Source organism: Oryctolagus cuniculus, chromosome 11 (assembly GCF_964237555.1).
Source record: "Oryctolagus cuniculus chromosome 11, mOryCun1.1, whole genome shotgun sequence".
Classification (NCBI taxonomy): Eukaryota; Metazoa; Chordata; class Mammalia; order Lagomorpha; family Leporidae; genus Oryctolagus; species Oryctolagus cuniculus.
The window spans coordinates 9,623,660-9,643,146 of record NC_091442.1 but is presented as its reverse complement, the minus strand read 5'-3'; the positions used below and the strand labels follow the sequence as shown (position 1 = coordinate 9,643,146).

At 58.8% G+C, this 19,487-nt stretch overlaps 1 protein-coding gene and 1 long non-coding RNA gene across 6 annotated transcripts in view; one reads left to right on the top strand and one right to left on the bottom strand.

Annotated features, from left to right (window-relative positions):
• The window catches only part of LOC127487350 (uncharacterized), a 1,183,652-nt gene that overhangs the window by 799,577 nt on the left and 364,588 nt on the right, over window positions 1–19,487 (top strand). The window lies entirely within an intron of this gene.
• Window positions 1–19,487, bottom strand: part of NFATC2 (nuclear factor of activated T cells 2) — a 138,646-nt gene that overhangs the window by 84,811 nt on the left and 34,348 nt on the right. For 3 of the 5 annotated variants that reach the window (XM_008250420.4, XM_051832680.2, XM_051832679.2), the window contains exons 2-3: window positions 17,075–18,089; window positions 11,861–12,032 (exon numbers count right to left, since the gene is read on the bottom strand). In XM_008250420.4, coding sequence (XP_008248642.1) covers window positions 11,861–12,032; window positions 17,075–18,089 — 1,187 coding nt within the window. The remainder of the gene's footprint in view (window positions 1–11,860; window positions 12,033–17,074; window positions 18,090–19,487) is intronic. The other 2 variants (XM_008250423.4, XM_008250422.4) reach the window with 1 other exon arrangement.

Genomic DNA, 19,487 nt, shown 5'->3' with positions numbered 1-19,487 from the left:
AGGGAAGAGACGCTGGAGCGAGCAGCACAGAGCCCAGGGCCCCTCCGCAGGTGACACCTGTTCTGTCCTGACGCTCAGAGCCCTGGAGGCGTGCAGCTGGGAGGGACACAGCTCAGAGAGCAGTCTGTGGGCTGGGGACGCACGGCGGTCACGTCAGGGAGGGCGGGCCGGAGCGAGCAGCAGGGAGCAGAGGCTCCAGGCCTGGCAGCAGCACCCCCCCCCCCCGCCTCACCGCTGCACCCCTGCGCTTGGGGCCAGGCAGGGGACGTGAAGGAGCTGAGAAGCCAGGCCCCGGCACGCACCACCAAGGCCCTAGGTAAAGACACCGCGGGGCGGGACCTTGTTCCACTGCTGCCTGCTGGCCCGGCGCCCCGGCAGGTGCACGTCAGAGCACTGTCTCAGTAAACACGCACCTGTAGATAAAGCCCTGGCATGTACAGCGCCTGCACGCAGTGCACAGCCTGTGCCACCGTACCGACCGACACCCAGAAGAGCTCCCTGGGCTGTGAGTTAGGGTTCTCTGCCTCCACTCCCCAGTCTTTCAAAGGGCGCTAAAAGGCCACAGCAAAGCTCATATGAGAAACCACGTCATTGTCGCCCCCTAACTCCTCAGTCAGATCCAGCTGGCTCCTCCCTCGGCACTGCCTCAGGGCCTTAGCACACGCCGTTCCCTCTGCTGTGACACCTCCCCCAGGATGGCGACACAGCTTACTCGCTCCCTGCACTCCAAATTCTGTTTAAACGTTGCCTCCTCAGGAAGGTCTTCTGCAAAAGGCATTCTGGCCACGCTACAGGCACCTCCCGTGCCATTCTCTCTTCTCACTGCTGTCTCCGGCCGCCCCACAGAGCCAGGCCTGATGCTTGTTCTGCCTCTGCCAGCCCCCTGAAATCAGAGCCGCTGTCCACCTGCTCAGTCCCCCACCTCCTCGTGCCATCAGCACCCTGTCCCAGAAAGGACCAGACCGCAGCCAAACTTCCGGCGCTGCCGGCCATGGCCCCTGGCGAGAGCCCCGCCTCCCTGGAGTGCCACAGAAGCCCTGCGTGTGGTGGTGAGCCAATCACACTCTGTTGGGAAAAGCAGGTGGCCGGCAGCACTTGGCTGCACCGTTTGAGGACTCCTGGAAAAACGCACCTCACGCTCCCCGGCGCACAGAGGCCACCTGGGGACTGAGTTCAATGCAGATCCTGACTCTGCAGGCTGCGGTGCGGCCCAGGAACCTGGGTTTGTGACGAGCTGCCTGCCAAGGGATGCGGGGACCAAACTGAGTGGGGAGTACCGAGCACAGCACCCAGCACGTGGCAGAAGCGCACTCAGCACTTGTGGAACAAACACAAGGTAAGGGAGGGGGACACATGGCACAGCTGGTGCACCATGGCTAAAGGCACCCACCTCCACGCTGGGGTGGTTGGCTCCAGCCCCGGCTGCTCCACCGCCTGGCCCAGCTTCCTGCTGATGTGCCTGGGGAGCAGCGAGCGACGGCTCGAGGGCTTGAGTTCCTGCCACCCACATGGAGACCAGGATGGAGTTCCTGGCCTCTGGCTTTGGCCCTGATTGTTGTGGGTATTTGGGGAGTGAACCAGCGGATAGAAGATCTCCCTGTCACTCTGCCTTCCAAACAAACACAAGATAAGATGTGGGGGCCGGCGCAGTAGCACAGCAGACAAAGCTGCTGCCTGCAGTGCTGGCATCCAATGTGGGCGCAGGTTCGAGTCCCCGCTGCTCCACTTCCGACCCAGCTCTCTGCTACGGCCCAGGAAAGCAGAAGAAGATGGCCCACCCTGCACCTGCATGGGACACCCAGAAGAAGCTCCTGGCTCCTGGCTTCAGATCAGCCCAGCTGAGGCCATTGTGACCATTTGGGGAGTGAACGAGCAGATGGAAGACCTCTCTCTCTCTCTGCTCTCTGTAACTCTACCTCCAAATAAATCAATAAAATCTTAAGTAAAATTTTTTTAAAAAAGTCAGAATTCTACTCCCCACTTTTACTGCCACATTCTGGCCAGGACACACGACAGCTCGTGGGCGGCTCGGTTCTATCCTCAGTGTATCACCCTCTGATGGCGGAGAGACGGACAGACGGACGGATGTGTCTGCCACACGGCAGGTGGGAGCCGGCGGACCAGTCCGTGCCGCTCAGCAGAGTCAGGGGAACCCTCGCTGGGGAGGCGTCCGCCCCATTCAGGTTCCAACAACAGCGTCACCGGGACAGCCGTGCCGCTTCCATCGTCACTGTCCCACAGGGAGGAGCACTCATTCGACACGAACCCGAGCTTCTGTGTGGTCAAATACACGACACGAGAGCTCAGCCCGGCCTTGCTTTCCAGGGGAGAGGTCACAAGGTCACACCGCGACACCCTGGCCATGTGCTGGCCACGTACCGTGCCGGGGCGTTCCGCCAAGTTCTTTGCAGACGGCCGCACAGCTCGGGGCAGGGCGTGCTGGGCAGACTGCAAGGAAGGAGGCCCCGGGCCCCAGGCAGGGGAAGCTGCCCAGGGCCAAGCCCTGCACGCAGCTCGTATCTTTTGAACTCGGCACCAGGTGAGCGCGTCTCCTCCCCCGGAATCAACTCCTCAGAGAGACCAGAGCCACGTGCCGTCAGGACTACACCAGGATGCCGGCGCCGTGGCTCAATAGGCTAATCCTCCACCTTGCGGCGCCGGCACACCGGGTTCTAGTCCCGGTTGGGGCGCCGGATTCTGTCCCGGTTGCCCCTCTTCCAGGCCAGCTCTCTGCTATGGCCAGGGAGTGCAGTGGAGGATGGCCCAGGTGCTTGGGCCCTGCACCCCATGGGAGACCAGGAAAAGCACCTGGCTCCTGGCTCCTGCCATCGGATCAGTGCGGTGCGCCGGCTGCAGCGGCGGCCATTGGAGGGTGAACCAACGGCAAAGGAAGACCTTTCTCTCTCTGTCTCTCTCTCTCACTGTCCACTCTGCCTGTCAAAAAAAAAAAAAAAAAAAAAAAAAAAAAAAAAAAAAAAAAGACTACACCAGGGAGCACTTCACACATGCACACATCTCATGTACGTCTGTAGAAGCCCTCAAAGGCAAGGAACAGCCCCCCAAAGTCGCTGGTAGTGACCCTGCTGGGTCACAGCCACATCCCTCTCATGGTGAGACCAGTTCAGTCCAAGGGCCATCAAGCAGGTCCTGTGCCCATCCCAACGCAGGCACGATCATCACGGTCTACACTCGGAGCCAACCCGCTCAGAGCACACAGACGTCTCTGAGCCACATGTGGGCAGCTCACGCCTCCCCCAGGTCCCTCTCACACCCAGGCAGGCTTGGGAGCTGTCCACAGAAGCCCACAGCCATGCACCTGCCCCACAAGCCAGCGACTAGGCCATGCACCTGCCCCACAAGCCAGCGACTGGGCCATGCACCTGCCCCACAAGCCAGCGACTGCTCCGCCTGCAGCCGGGCGGGGCTGGACACGGGGAGAGAAGGGAGCCACGTGGGCGGGCAGATGCCAACGACCAGCGAGGCCCCAGTGACAGCCCTGGGAGGCACCTGGAAAATCCCCTGCAGATCCCCAAAGCTTTCTACTTCCTCTCTGCAGCGTACGTGGGTCAGAGCGTGGGCTTCCGGGCTAGACCCACCTGGCCGAGGCTCACCTGCCTCCTGTGAGCTCTTCGGCAAGTGACTCAGCCTCCCTGTGTCTCCCAGTACCGCCAAACAGTAGCAGGAGAACTGGATCCACCCAAAATGATGGCGAGCACCCAAAACAATGCCCAACCTCACTTGGCAGCTGGGAAGCCTGACACAGACACGAAATCACCGGCGATAGACACGGCTGTGCGAGGAGGGCAGGAGCGGGTACCAGGAGCCTCCACGGCACACGGGAAGAAAACAGAGAGAAAGAAGCCACGGGAGCAGGCCCTGGCCCGCCCCAGGGAGGGCAGCGTGGTTTCCAATGCGCTGCCCTGCATTATCTCAACAACAGCCGCACGGTAAGCAGCCAAGGAGAGACACACAGAATCGCAGGGGATACACACACACACACACACACACACACAGGTTCACACGTAGAAATACATGTTGCAGGGCCGGCGCAGCGGGCTAAAGCCCCAGCCTGCAGAGCCTGCATCCCATGGGTGCTGGTTTAAGACCTGGCTGCTCCACTTCCAATCCAGCTCTCTGCTATGGCCTGGAAGAGCAGTAGAAGATGGCCCAGGTCCTTGGGCCCCTGCACCCACGTGGGAGACCCGGAAGAAGCCTCCTGGCTCCAGGGCGGCTACAGCCAGCTTCCCTGAGGGTGGGCTCAAGGACCATATGGCAGACAAGGTCCAGCCAACGTGCCCAACTGACAGGCTTCTTGACTGACTCCACCGGCTGTGCCCATATAACCCCTCCCCCCTCCCTCCAACTCCGCCTTTCAAATAAATGAACCTATTAATAAATAAATAAATAAAGTGGCAGTGCCAAAGCTCACGACCACCGGCACCACCTTGCTCCCAGTGACCTGCTCCTCCCACTCCTCAGGGCAGCTGGGCTGGGGGCCTGTGGTGGGGCCGTGGCATCCGGCGAGACGGCCACGCCCACACCCACACCCACGCCCTGGCTCACCAGCCTCGCTGTCTAGGCGATGGGCATGGGGGCTCTGAGGAGGGCACCTCACGCGTGGCTCTCGTCCTGACATCCCAGGGGGCCGGAACCGCCTGCAGCACCGGCCAGGCCTCTTCTCCACGAGGCCACTCTCAGAACGTCGTGGAGATGAGACGCTAGGCTTACTCGGTGAAAGACGTTTTTGAACCTGTGCCTCGCTTTGCCGTCACGCACACTTCCCGGACTTTTCCACGACCCCGGCTATGCTACCGTCGGTTGCCGGAAATACGCGGTTTCTGCCTCGATGTCCGGTTCTCTCTCGGAGGTTCCGGCTGGCGTTTGCAGGAACGTGTCCCCGAGGCTTGCTCAGGACAGTCTGTCTCCTGGGGTGCAGTCCCCAAGTGCCTGGTATGACTGTGAGTGGGCATGCACTCCCTACACCAGCCCCACCCTGGGAGCCCCCTCTCCTCCTCCCCACCTGCACGCCCTTGGGGGCCAGCACCCCAGGCTGCAGGTCACACTTGGGCTGGATTCCACCCTTCCACAGGCTTCTGAGTTAAATCAGCAAGAGCCTGGTGTGGCCAGGGAGCGGACGGTGAGGACGGTGGCGAGAACGGCACCTCCTCGAGTCGAGGGTCCCCACTCCACCCCTGCCTCCTGCACATGAAAGGGCCGAAGCAGGTTGCTCCTAAAACGAGCCCTACTCCCCGAACAGGAGGAGGCTCAGCGGGTACCCACAGGGCCCCGGCCTCCGAAAGCTACACGCCCACCTTATGTGGGGCACCTGCTTAGGGATCTCTCAGAGACCCCAGCCTGCCCCACTCGCAAAACACGCCCCCAGTGCAGCCAGGGCTCATCCTGCCCCTCCCAGGGGCAGCCCCACACACCAGCCCCTTTCCTCTACCCTGGCTACCCCCTGGCCCGGAGCCCCTGCCCCAGGCCCCCACTGCCCTCTGCTTTGCCTAGAGGAAACCTCCCCGGGGGGGCCTGCCCTGCCAGGCCCACTCCTCACAACCGTGGGTTTTCCCCCAACAGGACCTAACCACACGTCCAACCCGTCTGCAATTCTCCCACGCACGAGCCGTATCGCGTCTCTCCCTCCAGCCAGAATGCCAGTGTCAAGGGGTCGCAGGGCTGCTCCCAGCACCCGGCAGGTGCTTGGGAAATGAATCAATGAAGCGGTGAACCAATGAACCCGCTCAGATCACTCTGCTGCTCCCCCGTCCCCCTCCTCCTCCTCCTCCCCCTCTCCCTTCCTCTCCTCTCCCCTCCCCACTCCACTCCACTCCACTCCACTCCACTCCTCGCTGAGCCTGCCAGAGTCGCCAGCACGCCAGCACGCCAGCCCCGGTCGAAGGCAAAACCACATCAGCGAGACCCGCTTCCTGCCTTCAACGCACAACAGGGACTGCAGTGGCTGCTGGCCAAGTGGACGCCGGCGCCCTGCTCACGGCCACGGCTGCGCCCCGCCTGGGAGCAGAAAACTCTGGCCGGCTGCTCTCCTCCCTCGCTCAGCGCTGAGTCACGGGCGGCGACAGAACAGTGCTGCTCTGTGACCTGCTTTAGGAGATGAACGCTGGGAGCCTCTCCCAGCCTGCCCCGGCCGGGGCTACCTGGACACGCAGGCACGGCCCCCACCCCTCGCCCTGAGAAACCCAGGATGAAACAGAACCCAGCTTCTGCACCCCTGAGGAATCCCTCCTGGAGGAAAACCCCCGTCGTCTGTGCATCTGTCTGAACAGCTGGACGATCCAGAATGTTCTCTTCGGAGTGAGTCACGCTGTGGCTCCTCTAGCTGAAAGCATGCCCTTGGATTATTCTTCCCTTTGCAAACAGGTCCCAGAGATGCAGCAAAATGCCCCTACGAGGATGCACAAATGGGACAAGGGCTCGCCCGGGCAGCTCTCTGCGGGAGTGGGTGCAGGGACTCGGAGGCGGCCAGCAAGGACACAAGGCCCCTGCTGCTGCAGGTGCTGCGCCACCCCCTAAGCTGGCATCTCAACCTCACGTGGCCGCCAGGAAATGCAGTTGTAGGCCCAGGGCCCCCGCCCTGTCAAGAGGAGCCCAGCGGCTCCCTCTCTCTGAGGCCTGCAGTCCAGGGTCCGGCAGGTGCGCTGAGACACCCCGACTCCCCCAGGGGAGCCCCGGCGGTGCTCCAGAGCTCACGGGCCCTGAGCGAGGGCAGCCTGGACCCAGTGTGGACGGCACACAGAAATCCCAGCACCTGGGTCTGAGTCCAGCTCCGCGCCCGATTCCAGCTTCCCGCCACCGGACGGCCTGGGAGGCGGCAGGTGATGGCCCAGTGGGAGACGCAGACCCAGCTGTCCTGGCTGCTCTCGGGAAAACAAGCGTCCAGCCAGGCAGCACCGGAGCTGCACCCACAGACCCCAGGACACAGCCTGCGGGGACCCAAGAGTGACCGCCTCCCGGGGCCAGGCGCCTGTGCTCTCTGCCACGCCCCCATCACCCGCTATCGCTCCCTGGCCACGCCCCCCAACTCACTATCGCTCCCCGGCATTTGGCCGCCCCAGCCATTTCCCTTCCCAGCCCGAAGCCCACAGGCTTGTCCCCGGGGCCCTTTGTGTCCACTTCTTCCTGGCTCCGCCCTCAACCCACAGAGGGGACAGGCTGCTCCTGCAGGTGTGGGCCGCAGGGCCTCGCGAGGGGCTGCCCTCGGCCCTCGGCGACGGCCCCCCTAGGCCTGAGGGTGACAAGGTGCCAAGCTTTGTGCCAGCTCCAGGCTCGGATCTGCAGCTGCCCGCGTGACCCTTCTGCCGGGTGGCTCACAAGCCCCTCCTGCTCTCTCCGCGGCTCACTAGCTCCGCGCGTTCGCCCAAGGCGCTCTTTCTCCTGTACGTCTTCTCCCTCCACCTGCTGGTGAGCCAGCCGCGCAGCTGCCTCCCGGCCTCCCACTGCTGCCTTCTGCCTCCAACAGCAGCCTTGGGTCATTCACCAGCCTTGCCACAGCCTAACTTCCCTCCTTCCTCCCTAACGCCTCTAATCCAGTCCCCAGGGAGAAGCTGGTGTGATCTCAGAACTGTTTCCCTACTCAAAGTCCATCCCTCCCCTCTCCGCACTGGAATAAAATCCTGGCTCCTCACGTGGCTCCTGAGCCCTGCTCTGCCTGAGCCTGCCAAGCTGAACTTGAACGACACTGGCCACCCCGCAGTAACTCAGACACACATCAAGTTCTTCCCACCACAGGGCCTTTGCACATGCTGTGCCCAGTACACAGGATGCTCCCACCACCTCGCACCTGCTCCAAGGCCCAGCTAATGAGCCGCCCCCTCAGTATAAGGTAGAACTTCCAAGTACCACCTCTCAGAATGGTTTGTCATGTAGGATCTGTAACCCCCAAATTGTAAATCCAATGGATAAGCTCCTTAATCAGCCATCACGTCTCCCGACTCCAGCTGTGAGCCCACACATGTATTCCAGGCCGCCCTCATCTGGCCTCCATGGCCAGCACGGGCTCACTAGCCACCCTGCCCTCCCTTCCACTGGGGGCAGCTGCTGAACTCCATCAGGGTGGGGGTCTGTCACCCCTAGCAGGGGCCCTGTGCCCGTGCCCCGTGGGACCTCCACAAGCAGTCCCTACAGGAATGAGTCATGAGACCGAGAGCATTTAAGGTTTGCAACAAACTTTCTTCTAAGATCAAGTGACAATCAAAAAAAAAAAAAATGTAGAGAGAGAGAAAACAGCTGAGCATGCATGTTTTCAGATCTTTAATTTTATATCAAAGGAGAGCGAATGAAATGATCTTGTATTCATTTCCTTTTTATATAAAGAGCAACTCGAAACCACTGAGCACGAAAAAAAAAAAACCCGAAGCTCTACAGTTCGGCGAAGAAAAAAGAGAAGGGCGGGGCCCCAGCCTGGGGAGGGGAGAAGCAGCTGCGGTGGGGCCCAAAATAGCAGCAGCTGTGGAGACGGCAGGGCTGGGGCGAGGCTCGGCGGCGTAGCGAGGCCGGCCGGCCGCTGAGGCTGCTGCCCCCCGGCCCGGCCGACAGCAGCAGTCATCTCCACATCGCCACTCTGTTTCTCAAAGCACTTCCTTTTTTTAAAAAACTGGCTTTCCTGGGGTTGGCGCTGTGGCGTAGTGGGTAAGGCCACCACCTGCAACACCGGCATCCCATATGGGCGCCGGTTCAAGTCCCAGCTGCTCCACTTCCGATCCAGCTCTCTGCTATGGCCTGGAAAAGCGGATGGCCCAAGTGCTTGGGCCCCTGCACCTACATGGGAGACCTGGGCCCCTGTACCCACGTGGGAGACCTGGATGAAGCTCCTGGCTCCTGGCTCTGGCTTGGCCTGGCACTGGCCACTGTGGCCAACTGGGGAGTGAGCCAGCAGACGGGAGATCTCTCCCCCTCCCTCTGACTCTTTCAGGGTAACTTGGCTTTCCTGGCCGAGAACCCGGGAAGACAACGCCACCTATCCCAGGGGCTCCGAGACACCCCGCCTGGCCTCTCCCCACCCCGGAGCAGCTGGAATGGGGTTTTGTCACAGGCTCAATCAGACACGCTTCTTTCCCGTGTCTCACGTCTCCAGAATACAAGCCCAACTGTCCCACGGCCACTCAGGTCCTACATCCTCTGGCCCCTCCCCACGTCTCTCCCCTTCCTGTCTCCCCTCAGTCCTTCATGTTCCTCTGCCCCCGGGCATTTGCACATGCCGGCCCCTCTCATCCACCCTCAGCCCCAGGCTCTTCCTCGGAGAAATCTTAGCTGATGTTCCTCCCCCAACTCCTCTGTTTCGCGAGTACCAGACACTTCTTCACATCACTTGCCACAGCTGTCGCTCTCCTGTCTGCAGGGCTGTTTAGTAAACCATGTGCTCTGTGCACAAGAGGCTGTAACTTCATTCTTTTTCCTACTTGCTTCTCGGCATTGCAGGCACTGCACGGCACAGACGCAGCAGGTGCTCCACAAACAGCTGCAGAGCGGGTGCACCTGCTGATCCTCAAGTCCAGTTCTCTGAGGCTTCACACCATATCTGGGGGGCTCTTCAAGCAGCCCCTTTCTCTAACCTGCTTTGAAAAACTTTCTCTCTCTTCCTGTAAAAATTCTGATTCCAACATGCAGTCTCACAGCACCCTCCAAGCCAGGACTGACCACGCTTGGTGACCCTGCCACAAGAAGCCAAGTACGGGTGTGACAAGTAACTGGTAACAGACCACCCTCCCACCCCAATAACTCTAAGAACAGAAGCACGCAAGGCAACTGGTTTCTGACATTGGACAGCAGGCAACGTTAAGACCAGTCCCTGAGGGAAAGAAAGCACAAGAGGTGAGCCCAGGGTCACAGCAGCTCACTGCCTCGGGACAGCTTCCCTTCCACACGCAGGGAGTGGGGCATCAGCACAGCGTGGTGGTCCTGCCGAGCACAGGAGGTAGAGTTTAGCACACCAGGCCGCGGAAGCAGCTGGAATCGGTAGGGCCAGGCAGGCATCAGAGAGGAGAAAGGCGCTCAGGGAGCCTCCAGTCCGGGGCCAAGGTGGGGAGGGGGCTGTGTGAGCACAGAGGAAGGCTAACGCATGGCAGAGACTGGAACAGAGCAGGGCTGGCACAGAGGGGGAAAGTACCTACAGTGCCAAAGTACTAAAACACGCATGTGAGAGCAACAGGCACCTGTCTTAGAGTAAGGGCTACCCCAAATCTGCCTGGGTAGGGCCTAGAACCAATCCCCAACCCGAGACATGGCTAAGAGCGCTCAAAGGCTGAGCCCCAGCAAGGTATAGATGTGCATGGCTTTCCAGGGATCTACACATAGAATCAACATGAGCTCACAGTGCCCAGCCCATAACTGACCCGCCTGTAGAAGAAGGTAACACAACGCAGTGTCTCTGCACCATCTCCACAATGTCAGAATACAGCCGACAATCACAAGACAGCCAAGAAAGGAGAAAGTGACCCATGGTCAAGAAAAAAATATATACCAATGAAGAGCCGCAGAGTCCAACGTGGCTGCAGGGTGGGATTTAGAAAGAGCCACGTCTCAGGTTTCTCAAAGCCCCAATGTTATCACAGATGTCCTCCACTGGGGAGACAGCAAAACAACTGTGGCGGTTTGTGGGCTCGGGGATTTTTGTTTTGTTGCTTGGTTTAGGGTCTATTCAGGTTATGTGGTTTCTAATTAAGTTGTCTGGGAAATGTTCAAGAATTTGCATCATTAAGAATCACTGAAGGCAGTTCTGAGGCACACTGGGGACTAAGAACCTGTTCGTCTCATAGAATACTTTCACTTAAAGGCAAAAAGCTGCATTAACTTCATGACATTGAAGGTTCAGGTTGGCTGGTTCAGATTACTACACAATTAAGAAAACTACTTCAGGGAGCGAGTGCTGTGGCCTTGCAAGTAAAACTGCTGCCTGCAGTGTCAGCATCCCAAATGGTTGCTGGTTTGGGTCCCAGCTGTTCTACTTCTGATCCATCTCTCTGCTATGGCCTAGGAAAGCAGTGGAAGATGGCCAAAGTCCTGAGCCCCTACACCTGCATGGGAGACCCAGAAGAAGCTCCTGATTTCAGATCGGCCCAGCTCCAGCCATTGCACCCATTTGGAGAGTGAATCAGCAGATAGAGGACCTCTCTCTTTCCCCTCTCTTTCTGTGTCATTGACTTTCAAATAAATAAGTAAATCTTAAAAAAAAAAAAAAAAAAAAAAAAAAGCTACTTCAACTCTAATCTGGAGGGGAAAAAAGTACACCTCTCTACTTATTAAAAAAAAAAAAAAACTGAGGTTAAACCAAAAGCCATAGATATAAAAGATATTAAGAAAAAACAGGAGGAAACGCTCAGGGTATAAAGTAAACATCTTTTAAAAAAGCTGAGTGCAAACTACAAGTATTCAGATGTGTAGTGGTGGAGGCTGCCCTGTGGGTGAGTAGGAAAAAGACAACGGCGTGCTTATAACAGTTATTTCAGGTGGCCACGTGCAGTTTTAACTTATTTTTCTGTTTTACAAGAGCCTCCTGTTTTCCCTCAATGATCTCTTGCCTGAAACTGAAATTATGGCTTCGGAAACCCGTGAACACAGAAAGCTCTGCACAACCCCGGGGCTCCTCCATGGCCAGACAGGGGAAGGAGACCCTGCCCAGCAGTCCCACGTCTGCCTTTGTCCAGCCAGGAAGACTTTCTCCTCTGGTCTCTGAGCAGCTGCACGCATTTCTGGTACAATTCAAGCTCAAGGGGCCCCTCCCTCAGAGCAGGGAGAAGCCGAGACACTCACCACAGCCCGGCATGTGACAGCTTGGCCAGCTTGGCAGAAGTAGTCACCTAACCACAGACACAGCACACAAAAGGAGAAGAGCTCAAGTCCTTACCTGAACCACGGGGTGGCCTCCAGTTGGAGCTTTGACGGCCCCTCGGCTGCCCTCCGTCTCATAGTGGGCCCGGTGGTGTGGCTTGGGCTGCACCTCAATCCGTAGCTCATAGGAGCCAGACTGGCTGGAGAGTGGCCACTCCAGAGGAGGGAGAGACGCAGTCACTGGGATGCTGAAGGAGGAAATGCAGTCAGTGATGTGTACAACAAACCAGAACCCATCAGCCTGTACAATAAATGTAAACGGCCCCTTTTCTGAAATCGCATCCAGTGGACGTAAGAACGAGATGATGGGCGTTCAGGAGTCACACATTCTCAGAGATCTTTGCTCTCTCTTCCATCTGGCTAATGTGACCCACATCTCAATCAATGATGCCTCTTTCAATCTGTGTTAGTTATAGCATGCTTCCAACACCATCACCTCCCAGCTCTCAAAAACAAGGATGTTTCCTCTTCCACAGGAGCAAGTATGGGAGAAGCAACGTGGGGCTGAGCTGGAAAGCAAGGGGCCCACAGGTGTCACAAACCTGCCATGCAGCTTCAAGGAAGAACTTTATTCTCTCCTCCACAGCCCCCCATCACCACCTGGCAAGTGGACCAGACCGCATCTGCGGGCCAGTACAGCTCTTGGCTCTACATCTAAAACCTCATTAAAAGTCTATGTGAGACAGCAGGTAAGATGCTCTTGGGACACCTACCTCTGTATTAGAGCAGTGGGATCGAGTCCATGGTCAGCTTCCAATTCCAGCTACCTGTTAGTGCACACCCTGGTGGGTAGCAGGTGATGGCTCAAGTACGTGAGTCCCCACCACCCAGGGGGGAGACCTGAATTGACTGCCGGGCTCCTCTTGTAAGCCTGGCCCAGCCCCCACTGTTGTGGGCATTTGGGAACCAGTGGATGGAAGATCTCTGCATTTGTCTCTCTTTCAAATAATATTTATTGATTTGCAGCACATTTTGGGGAAAGGCCACTTCTAGTCACAGTCACTACTTAGCAGGTCAAGTGCTGAACATTTAACCACAGAGAGATGTCTGATTTGGGTACAGGCAAGACCAATCTCTCAGATCTCCTCGTGTTAAGTGACAAGCACACATCACTACAATAACTGGAGTTACACCCAAGTTCAAGCTCCAGGTCCACCCACCTGGGTGACTGAGCAAATGCCTCTGCCTCCCTGGGTGAACGAGCCGAGTACAATAAGTACCCAAGAAATATGAACTAGAGTTACTTTTTCCTGCAACGTATTGTCTATTTCAAACAAACAGATTTCCTATCACTACCTGACTTAGCCATGGTGTCAGATGTATCCACCTGCACGTCTGAAGCTGTCAGTCTTTGGGGACAGGCATTGGGTTTCAGGGTCTCAACACTACCCAGCACATAGGACAGGGACGGGCTGGTACCACGGCTCAATTGGCTAATCCTCTGCCTGCGGCGCCGGCACCCCGGGTTCTAGTCCTGGTCGGGGTGCCAGATTCTGTCCCGGTTGCCCCTCTTCCAGGCCAGCTCTCTGCTGTGGCCAGGGAAGGCAGTGGAGGATGGCCCAAGTACTTGGGCCCTGCACCCCATGGGAGACCAGGAGAAGCACCTGGCTCCTGGCTTCGGATCAGCACGGTGCACTGGCTGCAGCATGCTGGCCGCAGTGGCCATTGGAGGGTGAACCAACGGCAAAAGGAAAACCTTTCTCTCTGTCTCTCTCTCTCACTGTCCACTCTGCCTGTCCAAAAAAAAAAAAAAATAGGACAGGGACTTGATGTGGGTCTGGAATTTTGCCATTGAAGAACTGACTGAGGCCTACACCACCCCTTCTGTGTCTCGGAGCCACACCCCCAAATCACAGAGCAAGACAAGATTCAACTCGCGCCCCCAGCTCCACGCTAAGGGCGCCTCTCACACCTCCACACTGCCTCTTATCCCACTCATGTACTTAAAACGCCCTGGTGGGTAGACGGACGTGCGGGCGGGCAGACGGACACTGCAGAGAACGTGTGAGTGATCGGCTTCATTTCAAGGAAGCCCTGTGTAGTCAGAGTCGCCTTGCAGCTGCGAGTGCATGGGGTTGCGTCACCTTGTCCCGATCAGTCACAAGTGGCAGAAGTTATTAATCCAAGTGTCCTCTCTCCCTTGGCTCAGAGCCGCCGGGAGCAGCCGTGATCGGCTGGGCTTGGTACTGTGCAGCCGTCACCACGGAGGCAGCTCCATCTCCTCACTCACCTGGGCCTCTCTGCTGCCTGACGCCCGTCTCCCCTCCAGTCTCTGAGCACCCAGGGGCCTCTAATTCTACCTCGGACTCTGTGCCACGCGGCCTTCGGGATTCTGCCTGCAGCCAGCGCCTCAGTGTCAAACACTCTTATTTGTTCCACGTATGCAAGGTACAATTTTTAAGTCTGAAAACAAGACTCATAAAAGAGTCTTAGCCTGGAGGCGGTGTATTGTGGGTAAAGCCACTGCCTGCAGTGCCAGCATCCCATATGGGGTTCGAGTCCCAGCTGCTCCGCTTCCAATCCAGGTCTCTGCTATGGCCTGGGAAGGCAGTAGAAGATGGCCCAAGACTTTGGGCCCCCGCCCCAATGTGGGAGACCCAGAAGAAGCTCCTGGCTTGGGATAGGCCCAGTCCTGGCCATTGCAGCCATTTGGGGAGTGAACCAGTGGAAAGAAGACCTCTCTCTCTCTCTGCCTCTGCCTCTCTGTAACTCTGCCTTTCAGATAAAATAAATCAAATATTAAAAAAAAAAAGTCATAGCCCTGTATCAATATCTTTTGAAGTATCAAAAACTAGTAGGAGGCCCAGTGGGTTCGACCAGGTTTCCATTTACAATGTTGCCTGCCTCTGAAGAGAGGATTCCACTATGAAATGGAATCTTAAGAATGGTGCCTGGGGCCGGCGCTGTGGCATAGCAGGTAGAGCCGCCCACTTGCAGCGCCGGAATCCCATGTGGGCGCCGATTCTAGTCCCGGCTTCTCCACTTCCGATCCAGCTCTCTGCTGTGGCCTGGGAAAGCAGTAGAAGATGGCCCAAGTCTTTGGGCCCCTGCACCCACGTGGGAGACGGGGAAGAAGCTCCTGGCTCCTGGCTTCAGACTGGCGCAGCTCTGGCTGTTGTGGCCACTTGGGGAGTGAACCAGCGGATGTAAGACCTCTCTCTCTCTCTACCTCTACCTCTACCTCTCCTTCTCTCTCTCTATGTAACTCTGACTTTCAAATAAATAAATATTAAAAAAAAAAAAAAAAAAAAGAATGGCGCCATCACCTAAGAAACCAATGGAAGATGGCCCAAGTGCTTGGGCCCCTGCCACCCACATGGAAGACCCGGATGAAGCTACTTGCCTTGGCCCGGTCCAGCTCTAGCCATTGTGGTCATCTGGGAGGTGAACCAACAGATGGAAGATCAAGTGCTCACTTGCTCTCTCTCCCTCTCCCCCTGGCAACTGTGACTTTCAAATAAATAAAAAGAACGGAGCCATGGAAGCCAGCGTCCAACTCTGCACCTGAACCCAGCCCCCCGCGGAGTCATGCCCATACCTGCGCTGAGCGGGGACATGAGGCTTCCCCAAACGCCTGCTCTCTCCACCTTACAGAAAATTCCTGCTAACTCACTGGCCGGCACCTGCCAGAGACTAAAGGACACTCGCATTCGGATGGAGCTCAGGCTGCCGGAGCAGGAAGGGTTTTATAAGCAGCCGAGTCTCAGACAAACGCAGCACAACCCCACTGTGTACGTGTTTGCTTTCACCTGCCTGAAATACACAGGGACAGGGTGGAGGAGGAGACGGTGACGCACGGATGAAGGGCGACGGCGCAGGTCCCCAGCGCCCCTCCTGGCAGAACAGGGGGCGGAGGACCTGCTCCCGCCTCTGCACAGCCCCTTCCTGTCACCAAAATGAACGTAGGAAACAGCGAGCCGGGCTGGCAAGGGCATTCATGAAATGACAGGCACAGCGCATCACTCAGCGACACCCTGACCGTGGCGGCCATCACGGCGCCAGCACTGCCCCAGCGACCGCGAGCTCCGTCTCCCCAGACAGGGCTCGCCAGGAGGCAGCCCATTGCAGAGCAGCTCCCCGATCGCAACGGCGGCCACTCCTTTCCTGAGATCCTGCTTTGTGCTCAGAGTTGGCAGATTTCTTCTAACCCCTGAAAGTAACGCCACCAGGCAGGGACTACCGCTACCCTGGAAGTGAACCAAAGCCAGAGAGAGGCTTGGTAAAAATGAGTGACGATCAGTGAGGCCTGCCTGGGCCTGGCATCAAAAAACGGTGCTTAATGAGAGAGTCCGGATTGATTAGCAATGTCTGCACGGGCACAGTGCAAGACTGACGGCAGCAGCGGCAGTCCTGAGACAGCTGGCAGCCCGCCTGCTGCTGCCTACACGCGTCTGCTCAACTTGCCCAGGTTTTAAGCTCCGGGGAGACTGTGGCTCACGGGCTGCAGACTGTCTAGGGCCTCCAAATCCCAGGCACAGCACTGACGTGCCAACAAACACCAAGAAGGCAGTCACTTAGGAAGGCTCGATGCACGCACCCCGGGACGTCAGCTCCCTGGAGGCCGAAAGCTTGACCTGTTGAGCTCACCACGAGCTCCCCAGTATCTATCACAGAAGCTGCACACAGTGGGTGCCTCCTGCATGCTTGCTGAGTGACTGAAAGGATGTGAGGGGTCATATGAGCAAGTGCATCAATCAACTGAGTCAGGAACACTCGTGATACCCATCTTACAGGCGAGCAAAGTGCAGCTGGGAGCAGTCAACTGCCCTCTCAGGCTACAGGTGGCAAAGCCGGGCTTACATCCAGAGTATCTGACGAAATTCCATGCTGAGCACCAGAAAACGGTCTCCTAAGACTAACCACGAGGGGCCGGCACTGTGACGTAGTAGGCTAAGCCTCTGCCTGCAGCACCGGCATCCCATAGGGGTGCAGGTTCCAGTCCCAGCTGCTCCACTTCCGATCCAGCTCTCTGCTGTGGCCTGGGAAAGCAGCAGAAGATGGCCAAAGTGCCTGGGCCCCTGCACCCACGTGGGAGACCTGGAAGAAGCTCCTGGCTCCTGGCTTGGTTCAGCCCAGCTCTAGCCATTGCAGCCATATGGGGAGTGAACCAGCAGATGGAAGACCTTTCTCTCTCTCTCTAACTCTGCCTCTCAAATAAATCAATTAATTAATTAATTTAAAAAAAAAAAAAGACCAGGCACACTCTTGTGGCTTCCCAGGCCCCACTCACCTGCAGATGGGGATGGCAGGCACCAGCTGCTTGGGCCAGGTGGGCGGCACCAGCAAGATGGACTCGGGCGCCGAGTTCCTCCTCTCCTCCTGCTCGCAGGGCCCCAGGAACTCCATGGCCGGGTAGATGTGGCGGGGCAGGCCGGCCTTGGCCTGGGCGGTGGACACGGGCGACGGGTCAGGGCTGGTCTTCCACATCTTCGGGGGAACCCCGCAAGGCGCGTCCCCGGCGAGGCTGCTCAGGGCATCCATGAGGACGGCAGAGCCGGCCGTGGGGGGGTAGCCCGCGGGGGCGCCGTCGTCCCGGGGCTGCGGCGAGGGGCTCCGGGAGCGCTGGGGCGAGGCTCCGGGCAGCGGGGCAGCCGCGGCCTCGGCGCACGAATGCCTCCTCTTGGCACCAGGCGATGAGGAGCGGGAGGCCGGACGGGGTGCGGGCGAGTGGCGGCCCAGGCAGCTGTCCTCGGCGAGGCTGGCTCGAGGTGACATTATTGGCGACGTTCTGGGGGAATAATGGGTAGGGATGTTTTGAAAGTGGGGACACAGGTCGTCCGGCCCGCCGCCGTTATTGGGCGAGACGCAGGGCGAGGTGTAGGGGGAGAAGGTGTCGGAAATGAAGCTGGCGGATGAGCCGCTGCTCGCAGGGCTCAAGCAAAGCGGCTCGCGGTAGCCCTCGAAGCCAGGCACGGGCAAGGTGAACCTCGGGCCGGCGGCCGCCCCCACCAGCGGCTGCTCTGGCAGAAGGCCGGCGGCGTCTCTCGCGCGGAGGGAACCCCCTGCCTGCATCAGTTCGTGGGATGGAGTGATCTCGATCCGAGGGCTCGGGCCCGAGGCCCTCGCTGGCTGGGCTGGGCTCAGAAAGTTCTGGGGCCCTACCCTATCCGGCTCTGCGAACCGGCCAGGGGGCTCGCCAGAGAGACTGGCGAGGGGGCTGTACGGCTTGAGGCCGCAGTCCAAGACATCAACGGGGTATTCGAGTCCGGAGGGTGGGCTGCCGGCCTTATGTGCACTCGGTTCTTCTGGAAAGAGAAGGGGGAGGGGTCTCTTTAAGCCTCTCAAACAGCACTCCCGAGGCAGAGCCGTCACAGGTCGGCTTTCGTCCCCTGTCTCTGTCCTTCCGTCCCCACCGCGCCGACCCCCGAGCTACAAGCGTCCGCCCCTCACCACGAGGAAAGCACGGGTGCCTTGGCGGCCCCCGAGGTCTCCCGACGACAGAGACCAAGGAGAACTGACGCCCACCTGGACCACGCCCCGCAGGCCGGGCTCCGAGGACGAGTTGGGCTAGGACCTCCCCACTCTGGCTCAAACACAACTCTGAGAAGACGCGTGGCTGACCTCACAGTGCAGACGGCACTCCCACACTCCCGCGCCTGGAACACTACTCACTCCCCCCCCCAACGCGACGCAGGACACACTGACAGCCCTGCTGCCTGGGCTGCCCGGTGCCAACGCTGGTCACGACCCGCGAATCAGTCTCCTAGCCCACCAGTGGGTCGTGACCCCGAAACACACTCATCTCCTACTCTACAAGTACAAGACGGCCGCGGGACCCCGAGGAACGCTGCACTGGCCGCGGCGTCCTGTGTGGCACTGGACGTGAACTACAGAGGCTCACGCCCGAGCATGAGCGACCCCACCCTCGCCCCAACCTGCGCCCCAGCTGTGCCATTTCACAGATGAGGGGACCGAGGCCCCAGGCAGGAAAGAGATTCACCCACAGACACAGAATGAGCATGTTTGGAAGTCCTGCCTGGGGGTCACTCAGCCCCCAGAAAGCAGGGCCAGGTGACAGAGGCCCCCAGACCAGCAAAGCAGTGGTGTCGCTTTGTCATCTCAGTGGGCGTCCACCTCGGGCTTGTGCTGCCAGCTCAGCAGGACCGAGCACTGGAGGACGCTGCTCAGGTGCACTGCTCCACGCCACCCGCCTAAGGACATGGCCACCAGCCCCCGCACAGAGCCCACCCCCCACGCCCAGCCCTGCCTCGGTGGACGGCCGTCCTGCGAAGCCTGCACGCGTTCGGGTGCACGGGGCTGCGGGGGACCGAGTGTCCGCTCCCGGCACTCGTCACCTGACTGTGTCTCCACAGCCCCCTCTGCGGTGACCCTGCTCTCTCCATCAGCCGCAGGGCTCAGCCGGGCTCTCGTCCCACCCAGCTGCACATCCTCGCTGCTCTGTCACCAAACCGAAACATGTCTGCCCCTGTCCGATGAGTCCACCCCGCTCTGAGCCACCTGGAGTGTCACTGTCACCATCACCATCACCCTGGGTCCATCCATTTCCACACTTGCCCCCTGCGGCACGGTCCCCAAGCAGCCACCTCTGAAAATGTCCACTTTCAAAATCCACCACAAAAACTTCCTCTTCATATAGGACGTAGGAGTCGGCAAGACCTCCATCCCAAGACCCCCACCTGTCC